The following is a 17,498-nucleotide window of genomic DNA, read 5'->3' on the forward strand; positions in this document are numbered from 1 at the left end:
GAAGACCAAGAGTGAGGTCTTCAAGCGGTTTCAGGAGTTTAGAGCTCTTGTGGAGACACAGACAGGTTGGAAGATCAAGTCCCTGAGGTCGGACAATGGGGGAGAGTACACCCTTGGAGAGTTTGTTGACTATTGTGTGGAGGCAGGCATTAGGAGGGAGTTCACTGTTTCTTACAACCCCCAGCAGAACGGGGTTGCGGAGAGGAAGAATAGATCCATCGGAGGGGCTGCCAAAGCCATATTACATGATCAAGGGTTGCCATTGTTCTTGTGGGCAGAGGCCTGCAACACAGTTGTTTATTTGTAGAACAGGAGTCCGCATCGTGCCTTGGGGCACGTGAATCTGGAGGATGCTTTTCCTGGGAAGAAGCCTGATATTGGTCATCTTCGTATCTTTGGGTGCATTACATACTCCTACATACCCAAGGAGAAGAGGACCAAACTAGAGCCCACCGCAGAGAAGGGTATCTTTGTGGGCTACAGTGAGACCTCAAAGGCCTTTCGGATTTACATTCCTGCACAAAGGAAAGTTGTTGTCAGGCGGGATGTGAAGTTCAAGGAGGACAGGGCCTTTAGAAGGTCACGGGAGTTAGAGTATCTGGATCAACCAGACCCTCAGCAACAGTTGAGTCAGTCGCAGGGATCCAGTGGGCAGGGATCAAGAGGATCCGGAGGTACATCTATGAGGATGTCAGGTCCATTAGTGAGCAGTGGCTTGCCAAGCCAGAGGGGTGGTGCTCCGGGCAACATGCAGAGCAGTTCACTAGGGAGTCCACTGATGGACAGTTCACATGGTACCTCAGCTTCTACAGGTTCAAGTGCAGGCAGGAGGACAGCAGACAGACAGTCAGGAGTTTAGGCTCCTGATGATGATGATGAGGAGGAGTTTCATTCTCCAATGGGAGAAGTACGCTCAGGGAAGAGGAAGCCCAAGTGGCTTCAGGACACCTTGAGAGATGCCACATTTGTTGCTGAGCCTAAGAGGCTAGTCAGAGAGAGTAGACCACCTGAGAGGTTTTGTAGCTATATGGCAATGGCTACTGGCATCCTTGACTCTGAGCCTTCTAGCTGTGAGGAGGTAGCTAGCCAGTAGGTCTGGAGAGAGGCCATGCAGGAGTATTCTTCTATCATGAAGAATGATGTTTGGGAGGTGGTGCCGAGGCCTAAGGGCAAATTCGTGGTTACTTCTAGATGGCTTTACAAGGTAAAGCATGTTGCAGATGGCAGCATTGAGAAATTCAAAGCGAGGTTTGTGGCTAGAGGGTTCTCCCAGGCTAAGTCACCAGGTTCGAGTTCGAGTTCGAGTTCGAGGACCTTGAAATTCGAATAAAGTTCGGCAACTCAAATTTTGTCGATAAAATTCGACATAAAATTCGACATATAGAAATTGTATGCCTCTTACTTCAATATTAAATGTTTTTATATTCCAAATTAAAAAATGTCAAATTTACTATTAGTTTATATCTTATACTAATCTTTTACAATACTTTATATTCAAAATTACTACTTCTACTTAGAATTTACTCCTCAATAAATAACAAATAATATATTGAGCATTACAATACATTTAGATTCATACAGGTTTAAAATGAATAATAATAATTTTGAATTAAATGATATATAATTCAAATAAATATTCTAGGAATTCATTATGTTATCTTAAATGTTACAGGGAAAATTATTAAAAATATATTAAATCATAAATGGAGAGAAAAAATCATAAATCGTGGTTTCAAGTTAGGTAAAATGGATTTGATTGTCATATACTTATTATAATGATAAAACTATTAAAATATACATAACGTATTTAGTAAAATTAAATATATAATTTTAGAAAATAATAACGTGATGAATATAATTATTTAATTATATAATCATCATTATATATTATTGAGAATATGAGGAAAACGAAAGTGGGTTATATTAAAAAATATATTATATGTTTTTGTTAAGCCTTCAAGGTGTAGAGTCTATGGCGTCTGCGGCGGCAATGAAAACGTAAACAACCGTCAACGAAACCCGAGCCCGTCGTAGTCTCTGTCTCAGTGTCTTGTAGACTGTAGTCTCTGTCGTGCGTCTGCGGCGGCAATGAAAACAACAACGAAACCAATGAAACGGAAACCTAAGCTAAAACAGCAACACCCATACCCGCGGCGCGAAAAAAACGAATTTTAACGCATCTAAACGAATTTCAACGATTTTAATGGCGAATTTAATCGACAGAAATTCGAATACGCCATGAAATTCGAATACGGCATGAAATACGGCGAACTGGAACGAACAAATTCGAATGAGCTTGAAATACGGCAAACTTCGAATTTTATGGATTAAATACGCCTTATCCGGTGACTAAGCTCCCAGGTAGAGGGAGTTGATTATGAAGAGACCTTCGCTCCCGTGGCTCGATATACTTCGATCCTTTCCATTATATCGATAACAGCAGAGATGGGTTGGAAGATCTACCAGATGGATGTGAAGACTGCATTTCTCAATGGCTTCATACAGGAGGAGGTGTACATTGAGCAACCACAGGGCTTTGAGGTGCATGGGAAGGAGTCCCATGTGTGCAGACTGAAGAAGGCCCTTTATGGCCTGAAGCAAGCTCCCAGAGCTTGGTAATCTAGGATAGATACATATTTGCAGGGGATGGGTTTCACAAAGAGTGAGGCAGATCCGAACCTTTACTATATTGTGATAGGTGAGGAGCCTCTCATTCTGGTGCTGTATGTGAATGACTTGGTCATTACAGGTGCAGAAAGACTCATAGAGCACTGCAAGAGAGATCTTGCGGCGGAGTTTGAGATGAAGGACATCGGCTTGATGCATTACTTTTTGGGTTTGGAGGTGTGGCAGGAGGAGGGGCATTTCTTCCTGGGGCAGGGGAAGTATATTGTGGACATCCTTGGCAGATTCCACATGGAGGATTGTAGACCCATGTCGACACCGATGATCACCAACTGGAAGAAGCTTCATGCTTCGGATTCCGAGTTGGTGGATCCCACATTGTACAGGCAGCTGATTGGTTCCTTGATGTATTTGATCAACACTAGACCAGATATTTGTTTTGCAGTCAACACGATGAGTCAGTTTATGTGTGAGCCTAGGAAGGTTCACTGGGTGGCTGCAAAACACATTTTGCGGTACTTGCAGGGGACAGTGGATTATGGTCTGGACTACAAGCAGGGGGATGGAGTGAGATTGGCAGGTTATACTGATTCTGATTGGGCAGGTTGTGCTTCTGATAGGAAGAGCACTTCAGGGTGCTGTTTTGGGTTGGGTTCGGTAGTAGTGTCATGGTTCAGCCGGAAGCAACAGTCAGTAGCATTGAGCTCAGCGGAAGCAGAGTATATGGCAGCCAATCTAGCTAGTTGTGAGGCCATCTGGCTTCGCAAGATGTTGTTTGGCTTATTTGGTCAGCTGTTGAGACCTTCAGTGATTTACTGTGATAATCAGAGTTGCATTAAACTCACGGAGAATCCAGTATTTCATGACAGGTCAAAGCATATCGGGATCAAATATCATTTCATCAGAGACTGTTCAGAAGGGAGCTGTGAAGCTTGAGTATATTCCCACTGATGAGCAGGTTGCAGATATTCTTACCAAAGCCTTACCACGGAGCAAGCATGTCTACTTTAGAGACAAGATGGGTGTGGTGAGGAACACCTTCCTCGGTAAGAGGGAGTGTTGAAATTTGGTACCGGAGGACAGGTGGTTCCCTAAGGCTTTGATCTTTGGCCTAGGGAAAAGTGTCCAAAAGAATTTAATTTTTCTCCTAAAGTGACTTATCTAATTTAAAAGTGACTTTAAGTGATAAAGTTACTAAAGTCTAATTTTAAAGTGACTTTAATAAAGTCAATGTAAAATTAGAAATGAAAAGTAACTTTGGAAATAAATGACTAAGTGGGTCTTTATTAAAGTGGGGTGAATTAAAAAATAGAAATTGAGATTTAAATGAGCGTTTAATCTCAACCCTAGATCTCAATCTATTTCAGCCATTGGATTTAGGGATTCCCCAAAAGTCACTTAGGGTTAGATTAGAGGAGGAAAAGGAGGAAAAGGTCATTCATTCTTTCATGAGCAAATTGAGAGAAGGAGAGCAAGAGAGCAAGGGAGATTTCTGGACAGCAAGGAGGAGGCAGCAACTTTGCACACATTCCAAGGCAGCGTTTCAGCAAAGTGCGTACAGCTGAGTTAGCACATAGTGAAAGGCAGGTTTTGGGCACGATTTTCTGGAAAGGCCGTACAACAGTTTTGGTTCAGATTCCAAAGAGGCTGTACAACAAGTTAGCACAAAAATCGAGGAGCAGAAAAACTGAAGTTTGCTGGCACATTTTTCAAGGGAGGCTATACAGCAAGTGGTTGTACCTTGGCACACTTTTCTAGGTAGAAATCAGTACAACTGTACTACTGTTTTCTGCACATAAATCGAGGAAAATTGTACAGCAGCGTTTATGGCAGCTTGCACGCTTTTCTAGGTAGTTCGTACAACAGCATTCAAGGCTGAAATTTGGGCACAAAAATCGAGGAGGCCTTACAACATTTATTGCTGTTTTGTTTTGTTGTTTGCAAGTTTTTCCGATTGGCTGTGAGGCACGGAAAACGAGATAAGTTGTAAAAGTTTGCTAGCTGATTTTTTGCTGAATATTTCTCTCACTGTAAAAAAGCATTTTCCAGAAATAAGAAGGAGCTTTCGAACTGGTTTTCCCCAAGAGTTGTAGGGGGTTTTTCCAGGCTCACCTTGACCAAAAATCACTGTGTTTAAATGTGTTGAATGACTGTTTGTATGTGCTGATATTTATTTCCGCATTTTCAGCATTCTGTAATATTTCCAGAATTTGTGTTTTCAACAAAATTTATTTTCCAGTTGTTGCATGTATGGATATGGGAAAGGGCATTTAACTATTTTGGAGAAATAAGATGAAACTGAAAACCAGGGTGGGAAATGAGAAATTTCTACAGTAATGTCCCCGGAAAAACCCAATGTGGGAAAACCGATGCAGCGATCTGAGGGTTTTATTATTAAGCAATTTCAAAATACAATTTGGGTGCCAGAAATGGCTCACCCAACAAAGAATGCTCTCGGCAGTAGTACCTCTCAGTCGGAGACAGATATTCTAGCTAAAAACCCCTGATGAACAATCCCACAACTCTCAGCTCCAATCTGCCGCACGAAATGGGACGCCTCTCTGGCCTAGCGTCGGCCCAACTAGCCCTGCGTCAGCCTTTGGAGCCTCTGCGTCGACCCACACTGGCTCTCCTCAGGCACTGCGTAGCTCCTCGCTGCCTCTGCGTGGTCTCTGGCTGCCTTCGTGTGGCCTCTAGCTTGCTCTGCGTCCTTCTCTCCAGACTTCTGCGTTGATGCTCCTGGTACCCTCTCTGGCTCTCTGCTTCTGATTCATTGCCCCTCAGCTGCAACTCTAATCACTCCTTCGATTTCCTCAGCAGGCCCTGCCCCAAAAAATCGAATTCTTGATCAACTCGGTGTGTTATCCAAGTGACCCTCAAGCCTCCTCTTATACTTTTCTTGTTGACAAATCAACGACCGAGATTAAGTCCCTAATCAACGGCTAAGATTAGATCTGGCTTGATCCATGACTTTTGGAAAATTCTAACACAATTTTATATTAATTCACATTAATATTTTATTTTCCCTAAGTTTAGACTTTAGGGACTCCATTAAAAATATTAATTGTTTTAATATCCCCCAAACTGTTTAGAATCTAGCCAAACCCTTTTTGGGTATTGGAGATCTCATGTGCCTTAGCCTCTCCACCAATTTTCGTGGCTAGAGCACATCCGATGCTACCCAAATCAACAGATCCCTCTTGTTGTCGCACAGAGTGTCTAGGCACCGCGACAATGCTCAGAGTAAGGGCTGTCACTCTTAAATCCTTACTCACTCCGTTTAGACTCTCTCCTAGACAAGTCAAGTAGGGTAGTCCCTAGGTGAATAGATGAGGATAGCCTGTGAGAAATAGACTCTAGGAGATTTTAATGATGGATAACTTGATGAATTTAAATGATTAAATCAGATTGATAGATTAAACGCCAAAGTAAACAAGACATGACCACAAGATAGAAACAATTATATACCAGTGCCTTCGATATTTGAATTAATCAATAAAACAAGCTATTCAGAACGATTTTCAATGTGTGACACAGTGACAATTATAAATAATCCACGAAAACGCCCAACACTGTCACATGCAAAAGATTCCAGATTTAAAACGATTATCGTTAATGACCAAGATCTAGATTCAATCAATATGATCTATCGCGCCCTGACCATAGAAAAATCATGAGAAATGCATTTAATAACCAAAAGACACTAAGGAAATTAAAATTAATCAATGGGTCAAAAAATCAAAATTTTAATGGGCCATAGGCCACATTAAAATTTGTAACATTTAAGTGAAAAACCCCTTAATGTAAATCCTTAATCACAAATTTAAATTTTCAGAATTTTTCAAATTTTTTAATTTTTTAATTTTATATATATATTTTTAATGTTTTTGGACTTTATGAATTTTTAGATTTTTTATTTTTATTTTTAGGATTGTTTTTAATTTATATTTTTTATTTAAAAAAAAGAAAGATAAAAATAAAAATTCAAAATCCAAATCAAAACAAGTTAAAATGAAATTTTTAAAAAATAAAAAGGGTCAAGGTCAAAAAAAAAAAAAGTATTAAAATCTTTTTCCCTTTTTTAGATTTCTTTTAAATAAAGAAAATCAAAACGAACAAAATGAAAGCTCGTAAAAAAAAATCAAACTATCTAAAATGCAATACCTATCCTAAATGAAGTCAAATAATAAATTCAAAGCAAAGCAAAAGTAAATAAAACAAAGGAAAATCGTTGTTCGAGTTTGCTTGCAGGTATGGCGGCGGCAAGGGAAATCGTCAAGAGAACGATGATGGCAGCATGCAGAGGAGAATGAAATGGCAGGAGAATGGAGCCGTGGAGAATTATTGGACAGTGTAGGTTGAATGGCAGCGGAAGAGGAGACAGGGGTTCGATGATGAGGAAGAAAGGTAGCAGAGGGGTTTGTGGATTAAGGAGTGAAGCAGTGAAGACGCAGGAGAGGAAGGGTTCCGGATGAGGGGTTCGCGTGGAGAGAAAGGCAATACGCAGGTGAATCGAAGGGCAGTGTGTTAGATGAAGGGAGCAGAAGATGCGTGGAAATGGAGGATCGATTGCGTGAGGAACAGAGGGAGAGATGGGCTGCCTAAGGAAGGGTGTGGAATGGCCAGCGTGGGTAGAAATGATGGACGCCGTGTGAAGTTTAGGCAGTGAGGATGGATACAACTGCGGCAGAGAGAGGAGGAACAACGCAAGGGAAATGGATGCATGTGAGGAAGCTGTGTGTTGCTGTAGGGAAACGGCAGTGAGGTTAAGGTAAATGAGAAAGAAAAATGCAGGAAGACACCAGAGCTTTCTTAAAAAAAAATTTAAAACCTAAGCTCAGACAGTAAAGAATAATTCCAAAATCCTCCAGAAAACAACAGTGAAAAACAAATTCGAAATTTTTTCTACTCAGGAAAAACCAGGCAGCCAATCAACCTGCAGAAATTCCACCAGAAACCCTAAATTTTTTTCCAGAAATCTTAATTAATTTTTTTTTAAATCGCTCTGCTTCAGATTTCTTTGAAACCCTTAAAAATTCCAGATTTTGAAAAATTTAAAACTTCTTGGATGCAAAATCTCTGGACAGGAACCTTGCTGAAAATGACGTTGATGGACCTCCAGAGATCCAGATCTTACCCTCTGGGGCCTAGATCTGGACTTTACACAACCTCCAGCTTCAGACCTGTAGCTGCAATACAACCAGAGACACCCAAACAACATGCACAATGACCCAAAAAACAATAAAATCCTGAAAACCTATGTTGCCAGGAAACGTGGGTTCGGGGACGGGGACGGGGACGGGGACGACATTTTTGGAAACAGGGTGCGTGGGTTCGTCGGGTAATATAATAATATTAAATTTTAATAATTAAATTTTATAAATTATAAATTTATAAATTATAATTAATAACATATATGAAATTTCAAAATGCCTATCCACATATTTCCAAAGTGGATATTGTGGACTTGCTGAAGACATTTTTTATTTTGCAAATTTTGGAAGACAATTTGAATCTGTTTAACAAAATTCAAAGTAAAAGTTATGTTAATAGATGTTAATAATAAATATTAATGAGAGACTAAGCTATATTTTATGACAGCATAACATTCTTTTGAATCTTTTCTGTGTAACCATGACAGCTATGTGAGAGAGCTCAAGGCTACTACTAAAACTGAAAATTCAAAATGCACCTGGAAGTTACCGTGCCCACTGCCTACATATCTCTCAAAGTAAGCTTCATAGGTTCATGATTTTAAAAAGTGTTTTAGCTCTACTGCAGGTTCAAAAGGCATTCAAAATGCCTCAATCTATTTCTCTCATTGGCCATGGTAGTGGCTATCGAACTAATTGGATGAAGTAATGTTTATTTTTCTGCTATCCCTTCCTATGGCTAGCTGTGAAGATTTTCATGAAGGAACTGTTTTAGTTGTGAATAACTGAATAACTTTGAACTTTGAATTATCCTGCCATTAATCTATGCTCTGTCATTTACCTGCACACTGCAGCATGGCGCTGCTGGTCAGGAGCACATTACTTCATTATGCATAAGTTGTAGAGCTTGCAAAGGACTTTGATCGTCTGCAAGATACAGCTTAAGTTGAAGAAACCTGTTCACATCGCCAGGGATGGAGCCACTTTCTCCAACTTTGAAACTCTTCCATGCAGTGAAGGCAGAGTTATAACTACCATTCCCATTCCTTTTTAACAATGTAAAATCTAACACGTGAGGTATCAAGCCAGTACCTATCTGGTTAAGTAAAATCCGCACAATGAATAATACCGCTCAGTAATTTCATTAAGGCCAACTTACTCGGTGCCATAGTTACACTTAACACGGGAGTTAACCAAACTCAAGGTCCATGCACCCAGTAAATTTATATGCTGATCCTTATGCAGGAATATTTACGTATCTTTATATTTCTCAGTTTCTGTCAGTCACTTGGTTTTTATCTCCTCCATCTAGACAGGTATTTATATCATATCTATATTTATGTAACCCTTAGTCACTCATTCTGAGCCCTGTTCCTACCAACCTTTTAGATTAGGACGTTATATATCATGGTATTGATAACCAGGCACACTACATATGTCATATACATAGTTAGGGGCAGTAATATGCTCTTGAGGCTCCCATTCCACCACAGCGAGCTTGTAAAATGGTCTACTATCCTAAGTTCAGTAATTTCAGCAATTTAAGAATGCTTATTCAACGAATGTCTGAGTTATAGATGTAGTATTAAGGTCACTGATCTTATTTTAACAGTGCTATGGTTCGATTTAACAATGAGGCACTAAAGGTACTCAAGAAGAGTATAGTTGGATTCATTTGAATGTGGTTTCCTGTAGCTGAAATGTGCATATATTTGTTTCTAGGGCAATCAAATAACTGAGCTATGCCCTGTCCGATGTTGCAAGTTATAAATCATTAAATTAAGAATATAGTTTTTTTTATGAAGAACCCAAAGAACCCGAAGAACCCAAAGAACCCAAGAACCCGAAGAACCCGAGAACCCAAGAACCCATTAAAGGAAAAGAACCCAATTTTTTTTTTTGAAGAACCCGGTTCTTCATGTAAGAACCCGGTTCTTTTGGGTTCTTCTGAGAAGAACCCGTACCCGAATCCGGTACTTGGGTGCGGGAACCGGGGACAGGTTCGAGAACCCCACCCCCGGGTGCGGGAACTCGTGCAACATAGCTGAAAAGCAAAGTCAGAAAACCAAAATTAATTACAGATCTATGTACATAAATGGTAGATCTATCAAATCTAGGGAGTGTGAGTCTGACTCCGCTCCCAGATCTGATGATCTGCGGCTCCCAACAGCGAGATCTGACGATTTAGCACATATTTTTTTTTTGAATTTTAAAGGAGGTACTAAGCTTGAAACCCTTCCTGCATCACCCAATAAAAATATCTTATGATAAGCCCGGGATCAAATTTAAACTGGGCTCTTCAGAAAATACGGATCGAGAGTTGGTTGGTTCAACCGAGAACTTTCCCGAACGCCCGATGATCTAATAATCAAGGATTTCTTGCAAAACTCAATTCAGCTGTCAACATAGAGCGAAAAATCGATAATAAAATTCAGATCTAATAGAGATACCTGCAATTATATTCAAAACTTAAATTATCATTCAAACCCCAGCGACTGAGCAAGATACCTGTACTCAAATCACTCTTCAGAAAGCTATTTCGATGGCCAAAAAGAAACATATGCATGAAAATAATACATCTTATAGCATTTCCATGAAGAGTAACACCAACAGAAATTAACCCCAAAGTCTTTCTTTATTGCTCATAGAACAAAATTACAAGAGAGAGCTTTTCGCTTAGTACACGATTAAAAGATCGAATGAATCTGACTGACAAAATGACCTCCTATTTAAAGATAAATCTTCCAACGGCTAGTTCGAGTGATCCTTGTCAAAATGATCTCGACCGTTGATGAGGATCAAAATTTCTTTTAATCTCAACCCTCGAAATTTTAAATATTGAGGAAATTTCAAAATTTTCAATTAAATGCATTTTAATGAATTCAAAAATTAAAATTTTGCATTTATTTCCTCAAAACTTTGACTTTGACTTAACCCCAAGGACCTAAGACATAAAATTTAGCAAAATAATCAATTAACCTTAGTCCCTGGACCAGTTAAGATCTAATTTTTTAAAGGATCCACGAATTTTACCACTGGAAAATTTAAATTTACTTAGAACCTAGGACCTATGAGGGGATAAATTATTTTTCTAACCCTCAAGACATTTTACATCATGATTTTTTTTACATTTTTTACATTTCAAGGGGGAAAACCCATTTGAACCAGATCCCCACAGACTATCCATTTCTGCGACACAAATATAATCTAGCAGATCAAGCAATTTGTAATAAAATAACCTAACCAAATAGTTAAGATTATTCCCAAATTACTTTTACATAGACTCGATCTAGCACACTAGGACTCCCCTAACATTCTAGTGACAAAATCCATTTCGGCTTTGGGGTAAGGCTGAAGGAAAACTTTGCCGACCATGGGTCGGTGAGACAAAAAACCTTTCGGAATGTAGATCGTCACCAGAAAATTAGGTTTACCTAGGCAATTACATACACGATACAGATCTGCTAAGATTATTGACAATTTACACATGCAGAAAGGGTTTACAATATAACATGATCAGGCTGATGATGATAGTCGAACGGCACGGACACGTTGATCAAGCGCTATCCCTTTTGTGAAAAAAGGGGGTGTACTGCTATGGGTCGTTGACACGTAGTGGTCAACACCTCTCATCGAGAGGTGTAGGATTGATCTAAAGATCATCCGATTCCGATAAGTATTCATGGAGATATGAATTTATTTGTGTTATGGGACAATTCGTCAAGGTTGGCCAGCAACCAAATAACCCCCACATGTGCTCAACGTTTTAGTATAAAAGGAGGTGACTTGATAGTCATTTGTACACACACTTTACTCTTGATTTCTCTGCACTTGTTCTGGGTTTTAGTGGTAAGAGAAATCTAAATGATGAAGCCCTAGATGCAGGAGGAAAGGAGACTAAGGGAGCTGCCCTAGAGATGATGCCCTAGCAAGGAAGACGCAGTCATGTTGTGAAGAAGGGATGCCCTAATCCTCTACGCTATCAAGGAAGACTGCCCTCATCTATACGCTGTCCCAAGGGTGATCCTAAGCTGTCTATAGGATGCCCTAACCGTAGTCAACAGAAGGTCTTAGCCGCAGCAAAGGAAGGTCTGTTTCATGGGTCTTTTGGAGGGTCGAGTTGCTGTAAGGGAGGCCAAGGTAACTCCCTAGAGGGCCGAGATAAGGGCAGACTGTTTCAGGGCTGCGTAGAGGTGTCCTTGGGTGCCTAACTCTTGGTGAAGGGCAATGTAGGCTGCTGTGGGTAAGCCGCAAACCCTATGAGTAGTTTGGAGGGCAACATAAGGTGTATTGAGTGGGTTGTAGGAGGCAGCGGAGGTTTGTGGTAGGCCGCAGGCCTAGCCTCTCCAAAACAGGGCATCGTGGAGTTGTATTGAGGGCTGTCTATGCCTAGAACAACAGTGAAGGGAGCCACCACTTCTTCAAGGACAGGTCGCAGCTAAGGAGGGTTGTCTTGGTGACTGACTAGAGGCTATTATAGCAGTCAAATATACCCTAACTAGTCACAGTCATAACAACAACAAGGTCACATAGGTGCAACAATGATACATGGGACAACAAGGTCACATAGGTGCAACAATATACATGGGACAGCAAGTACTTGGTGCAAGTACATGGTGCAACAATGGTTCATGGTGGATACATTGGACAATAAGTACATGGCGCAACAATCATAGTGCAGCAATGGTACTTGGGACAACAATGGTACTTGGTGCAGCAAGTACATTGTGCAACAATGATTCTTGGTGGAGCAATTGTACATGGTGCAACATTGGTACAGCAATGGGCGCTGCAAAGAGTACATGTTGTATAGTGCAGCATAGTGCACATAGAAGCAGCAATGCATAACATAGCTCAACATAGTACAACAATACAATGATGGGTACAATCATGATTAGTGAAGCATGATGAGATGCAACATAGTGATGATGGGTGCAACATAGTGCAACACAATGAGGCGCAACATGATAATGAGGAGCAACGCAATGATAGGTGCAGCATGGTGATGGAGTCACCTCGGAGAATCGGTTGAAGCAGCATGTCTTCAACTGAGTTCAACTACCTCATGTATCATCTTCTTAGAGATGATCTATGCTCTTATTTAGATAAGTCAAAGTGTTGACTTCTGTTGTATATGTACTCTCTCTCTCTTTGTGCTGAACTATTGAAGAACATATAAGAAGAATTGATCAAGGGTTTCCCCACATTGGGGTTTGTCCTTGGCTTGTCTTCTACGATTTATGTTTATGTTCTATCTGCAATTTACTATTATGGTGATGTGATTGTTAATCTAGAAAAGATATTGAGCTAACTGTGAAAATTGAAATAAATTGCTCTAAGCATAGAACATACCTAGAATTAACAACCATATAAGCATATCCCCCCCCAAGTAACAAAAGAAGGACAATAAATTAGCTCTGAGGTATTATGGCCCCTATAAAGTGTTGCAAAGGATTGGAAGTATGGCTTATAAATTGGAGATGCTTCCATCTTTACGTGTAGATCCAATCTTCCATGTTTCTTGTTTGAAGAAGGTAATTGGTGATAAGATCGCAGTCCAAACTATTCTAATAGAGATTAATGAAGAAGGAAAAAATACTAGAATAAAAAACAAATTTGGAAACAAGGATTAAGTAGCCGAGAAATCAAACAATTATTGAGTAGCTCGTCAAATGGAAGAAACTACTAGTGGAAGAACCGACATGACAAGATGGGTTGTTCATGCAAAAAAACCCACATATAGTCAAGTGTTGAGGACAACATTTCTTTGAAGGGGATGGGCACGTGAATCCCTATATAAACCCCATGTTAACCCAAAAACCCCTTATTAAGCCCTAGATGTTGGGTGATTACATTTCTATTGTTATATTGTTATGTAGGCTAGAAGCCCTCATGGTTCCATTTTATTATAATTGTATCCTTTGTCTCCTGTATGTATACTAAGGAGACCTAGTCTTAGGATCATTAAAAACTGTCTTGTTCATTGTAGTTATTGTAAAAAGAGGTTTCCCCCTTGAAGAGGACTGTAATTATTGGGTTCTTATATTTTTTAAGGCGCAAGGATCATAACAATTTCTTAATTAGAATTCGCTGGAATTTACATCCTTTGGTTGTGAACTGTTGATTTCTGGTAGCATCAGATGTGCTCTAAGCCTCAAAATTTGCAGGGAGGCTTGGACACATGTGTTCCGGAATACCCAAAAATCATTTTGGGAAATTCCATCCGGAATCAGTTTTATTAAAATAATTTATTGTTTTTAATGGAGGCCTAAGTCTAAACTTAGAGAATTAAAATAATTAAAGGGTATTAGTCTAACTGTGGGTGAAACTTCTGGAAGAAGACGAGGATCAAGCCAAAATGATCTGAGCCATTGATTAGAATCTAATCTGGGCCGTTGGTTCTCAACAGAAGGATTATAAGAGGAGGCTTGATGGGCATTTGGAAATCACATCCAGTGAAACGTCAAAGATTGAATTTTTGAAGAGAGCAGCGCAATAGTTGCCAGAGAGAGATTCAAAGTGATTTCTTGCAGTGAGGGGCATGGATAGTTCCGATTGGAGAATTTCTTGATTTGGGAATACATTGCAGACGAGGCAGAGAGAGATCCGGAAGAGGCAGTGTAGAGGCTACGTTGGCCAGCATAGGTTGACATAGAAGCAACGTAGAGCCTGTGAGGAGATTCGTATTTAGCTGGAGAGGTCGAATTTTGAAGCGGGAGCCGGGGTGTGAGACCAGGTTGGCAAAAATCGAGCCTGAGAGGCAAATCGATCAACAGAGGGGGTGACACAGTCCCCAAAAGCTGTGACGCAGGGCTGCGTAGAGGCAGCTAGGGGCTAGCCATTTTGTGGCTGGATCAGTCAGGATCTCCAGTGATAGTGTGAGGTATATCTCACTCATCTCTCTGTCAATCATATTCTCTGTATTGGATAACCAACAAGGCATCCAAAGATTGTATTTAGAAAAACTACTGCTTAATAATACAAACCCTCAGCTACTACAATGTTTTCCCCGCATTGGGTTTTTCCGGGTACATTTGTCCAAAAATAACTGTGTAGATGTGTGTGTTGTTTATTTCTCTCCTGTGCTGTATTTAGTTTCCGCAGTTTTCATTTGTGTAGGCTGCAGTGTATTTAATTCGATATTTGATGTAGCACACAGCAAGTAAATTGTTTAATCGAATTAACAATTAGAAGAATTAACATCAGTAGCTGCAGTAGGAATCGGGTATCTGATTTTTCACATGAACATACCTTCATGTAGTTTTAGACAGCAAGATAACGGTGCTGCGGCTTGCTTTTCCACTCTTAGTATACCCTTATTTTTTCTTTGAAAACTCCACTGCAAATATGTGTTTGAGAATATCAGTTCTTTGAGTGCTTTTTGTTAGCTCTGGAGAGAGAAGGCACATATATGGCTACTGGCAAAAGGGTCTTTGTTGATTATAGATGCCAAACTATTACATTCTGGTGCCTATTCTGATTTCACAGCTGTTCTAGTTGCCTTAGGGAAGAGGATGTAATTTTCATTGTATATACCCTTCTGCTTTCTCTTTTATTTTCTCGCTGATGTAAATATTTTTCTATGAATATAAAATTATCTTTTGCAACTAAGAAAAGGAAATAATGATATATTTTCCTCTTGTAAAGTAGTGGTCCACTATGATGTTGAAGTTTCTAAGTTTACTTAGTTTAGAAACCCTTCATGCACTTTTCCTGATTTATTCCTACCTACTTGTTAATTTTTCTTTAACAGGTTATTTACAAAGTAAATATTGAAAATAAACACCAGTGCATGCTCAACATATTACAGATCAACAACTAAAAGAAACAAGAACAAACACACCACATGACACCATTATTTTTGGACCAATGTACCCGGAAAAACCCAATGCGGGAAAACCGGTGCAGCTATCTGATGGTTTTCTTATTAAGCAATATCAGAGTACAATCTGGGTGCTGTAACTGGCCCACCCAACATAGAATTTCCTTAACAACTATATTTCACAGTTTGAGAGAAATCCCTTGGCTGAAACCTCGGAAAACCCTTCTGGCAGCTCAGCACAAAACTGCTCCTGCAACCCTAGCGTCTGCCCAATCTGGACTGCATCAGCCCTTCTCTGTCTCACGCTGGCCCTGTGTCATCCCTAGGAGGCCCTGCGTCAGCTCTGGGAGCCTCTGTGACAGCTGCGTTGGCCCCTCTGGTGCTCTGCGCAACACTTGGCTGCCTCTGCGTGAGCCCTTGCTGGCTCTGCGTCACCCTCCTTGGCTGCTGCGTTGCTCTCTCGTCACAATCTCTGCGTTCTTTGTTTCTCTGTATTCAATGCCCGTCAGCTGCTCTACCGATCACTGATTCTATTTCTCTTAGCAAACCCCGATGTAGAGAATAGAATCACTGATCATCCGGTGTGCTGTCCAAGTGACCCTCAAGCCTCCATCTTATACATTTCCTGTTACATTTCAACGGCCGAGATTAAGTTCTTAATCAATGGCTAAGATTAAATCTAGCTTGATCCATGTCTTTTGGACCATTTTAACATAGATTCATATTAATACACATTAATATTTTATTTTCCCTAAGTTTAGACTTAGGGATTCCATTAAAAATATTAATTATTTTAATATCTCCTGATCTGTTTAGAATCTGCCCAAACCCTTTCTGGGTATTGGAGATCTTATGTGCCCCAACCTCTCCACCAAATTTCGTGGCTAGATCACATCCGATGCTATCCCAAATCAGCATATGATATACATACATGGAGATAAAAACAATCTTAAACAAATACAGAATATTTTAGAAAATGGTTTTCGCCTCTTTCTTATATGGGATATGTTTTAGGTCTAGTTTGTTCATAATTTCATTGTTAAGTGCATCAGTGGACCTTTAATGGTATTTTTCTATACTTTCAAATTAATTTTGTACTTTTGGCAAAGTTTTCCAATGTATGTCTGTGTGATATTTCTTTTGTTAATGAAAAATACTTATATTTACATAGAATATTTACGAAGAGCAGAGATATATACATTGAAGAGTATGTACAGGGAGCAAACAAAATCAAAAGCTGTTTATGTGTGTTTTAATTATCCGAACCTACTCCATCAATGCCTTTTTTCTCCCAATTAATTCAATAGCATTGAATAGTTTTATTGTCTTATTTTTCCATTCTCATTTCTTCTAAAATAATTTTTTAATTTTCTAACCCTTCTTGTTGCAATAGTGATAAGCGTGTTTATATTATATAATCTTCCCAGGTAACGGCAAATTTAACCCCTCTCAGTGGAAAGAGGTTAGCAGTAAAATTTGACAAGTTCAAGATTGCCGGCTTGGTAAGAATTATGTTCCTTGTTTTGAAATTATTCCGTAGCTAATTAATGTTTCCTTGAGCTAGGATTTTTTTGTTCTCTTTGTTAGATGCTTCACTAGTGAAGTTATTTAAAGGATATACCAGATTATTATATTTTTAGAATTGTTTGTCAATTGAGTATCTCTTTGCCTTGTGGGACTATACTGTAATATAGTTTAATATATTGGAATTATATTCATGATGATATCTCTACTAGTAGGATTTCTTTCCTTATTGTAGGGCCAGGTTGGTTCCATAGAGCCTTTTCTTTTTACTCCAAGATGATCTGTTTTTGTATAGTATGAAGTTCTATTGCTGTTAATGAGTCTCTAATGTGTGGTTAGTCCATCTATGAATTGGAGTACTTAGCTTTCCATGG

The 17,498-nt window shown here is 39.6% G+C and overlaps 1 protein-coding gene across 3 annotated transcripts in view; it reads left to right on the forward strand.

The window, feature by feature from the left end:
• The window catches only part of LOC149267660 (putative plastid-lipid-associated protein 4, chloroplastic), a 279,800-nt gene that overhangs the window by 159,914 nt on the left and 102,388 nt on the right, over positions 1–17,498 (forward strand). For 2 of the 3 annotated variants that reach the window (XM_089433798.1, XM_089433804.1), the window contains exon 4: positions 17,028–17,102. The exons of the other annotated variant lie outside the window; for it this stretch is intronic. In XM_089433798.1, the coding sequence (XP_089289924.1) occupies positions 17,028–17,102 (75 nt within the window). The remainder of the gene's footprint in view (positions 1–17,027; positions 17,103–17,498) is intronic. 3 annotated transcript variants of the gene reach the window in all.

The sequence above is a fragment of the Pinus tabuliformis genome, chromosome 6, assembly GCF_031772625.1.
Source record: "Pinus tabuliformis cultivar Carrire ecotype Pingquan chromosome 6, CPIR1, whole genome shotgun sequence".
Lineage (NCBI taxonomy): Eukaryota > Viridiplantae > Streptophyta > Pinopsida > Pinales > Pinaceae > Pinus > Pinus tabuliformis.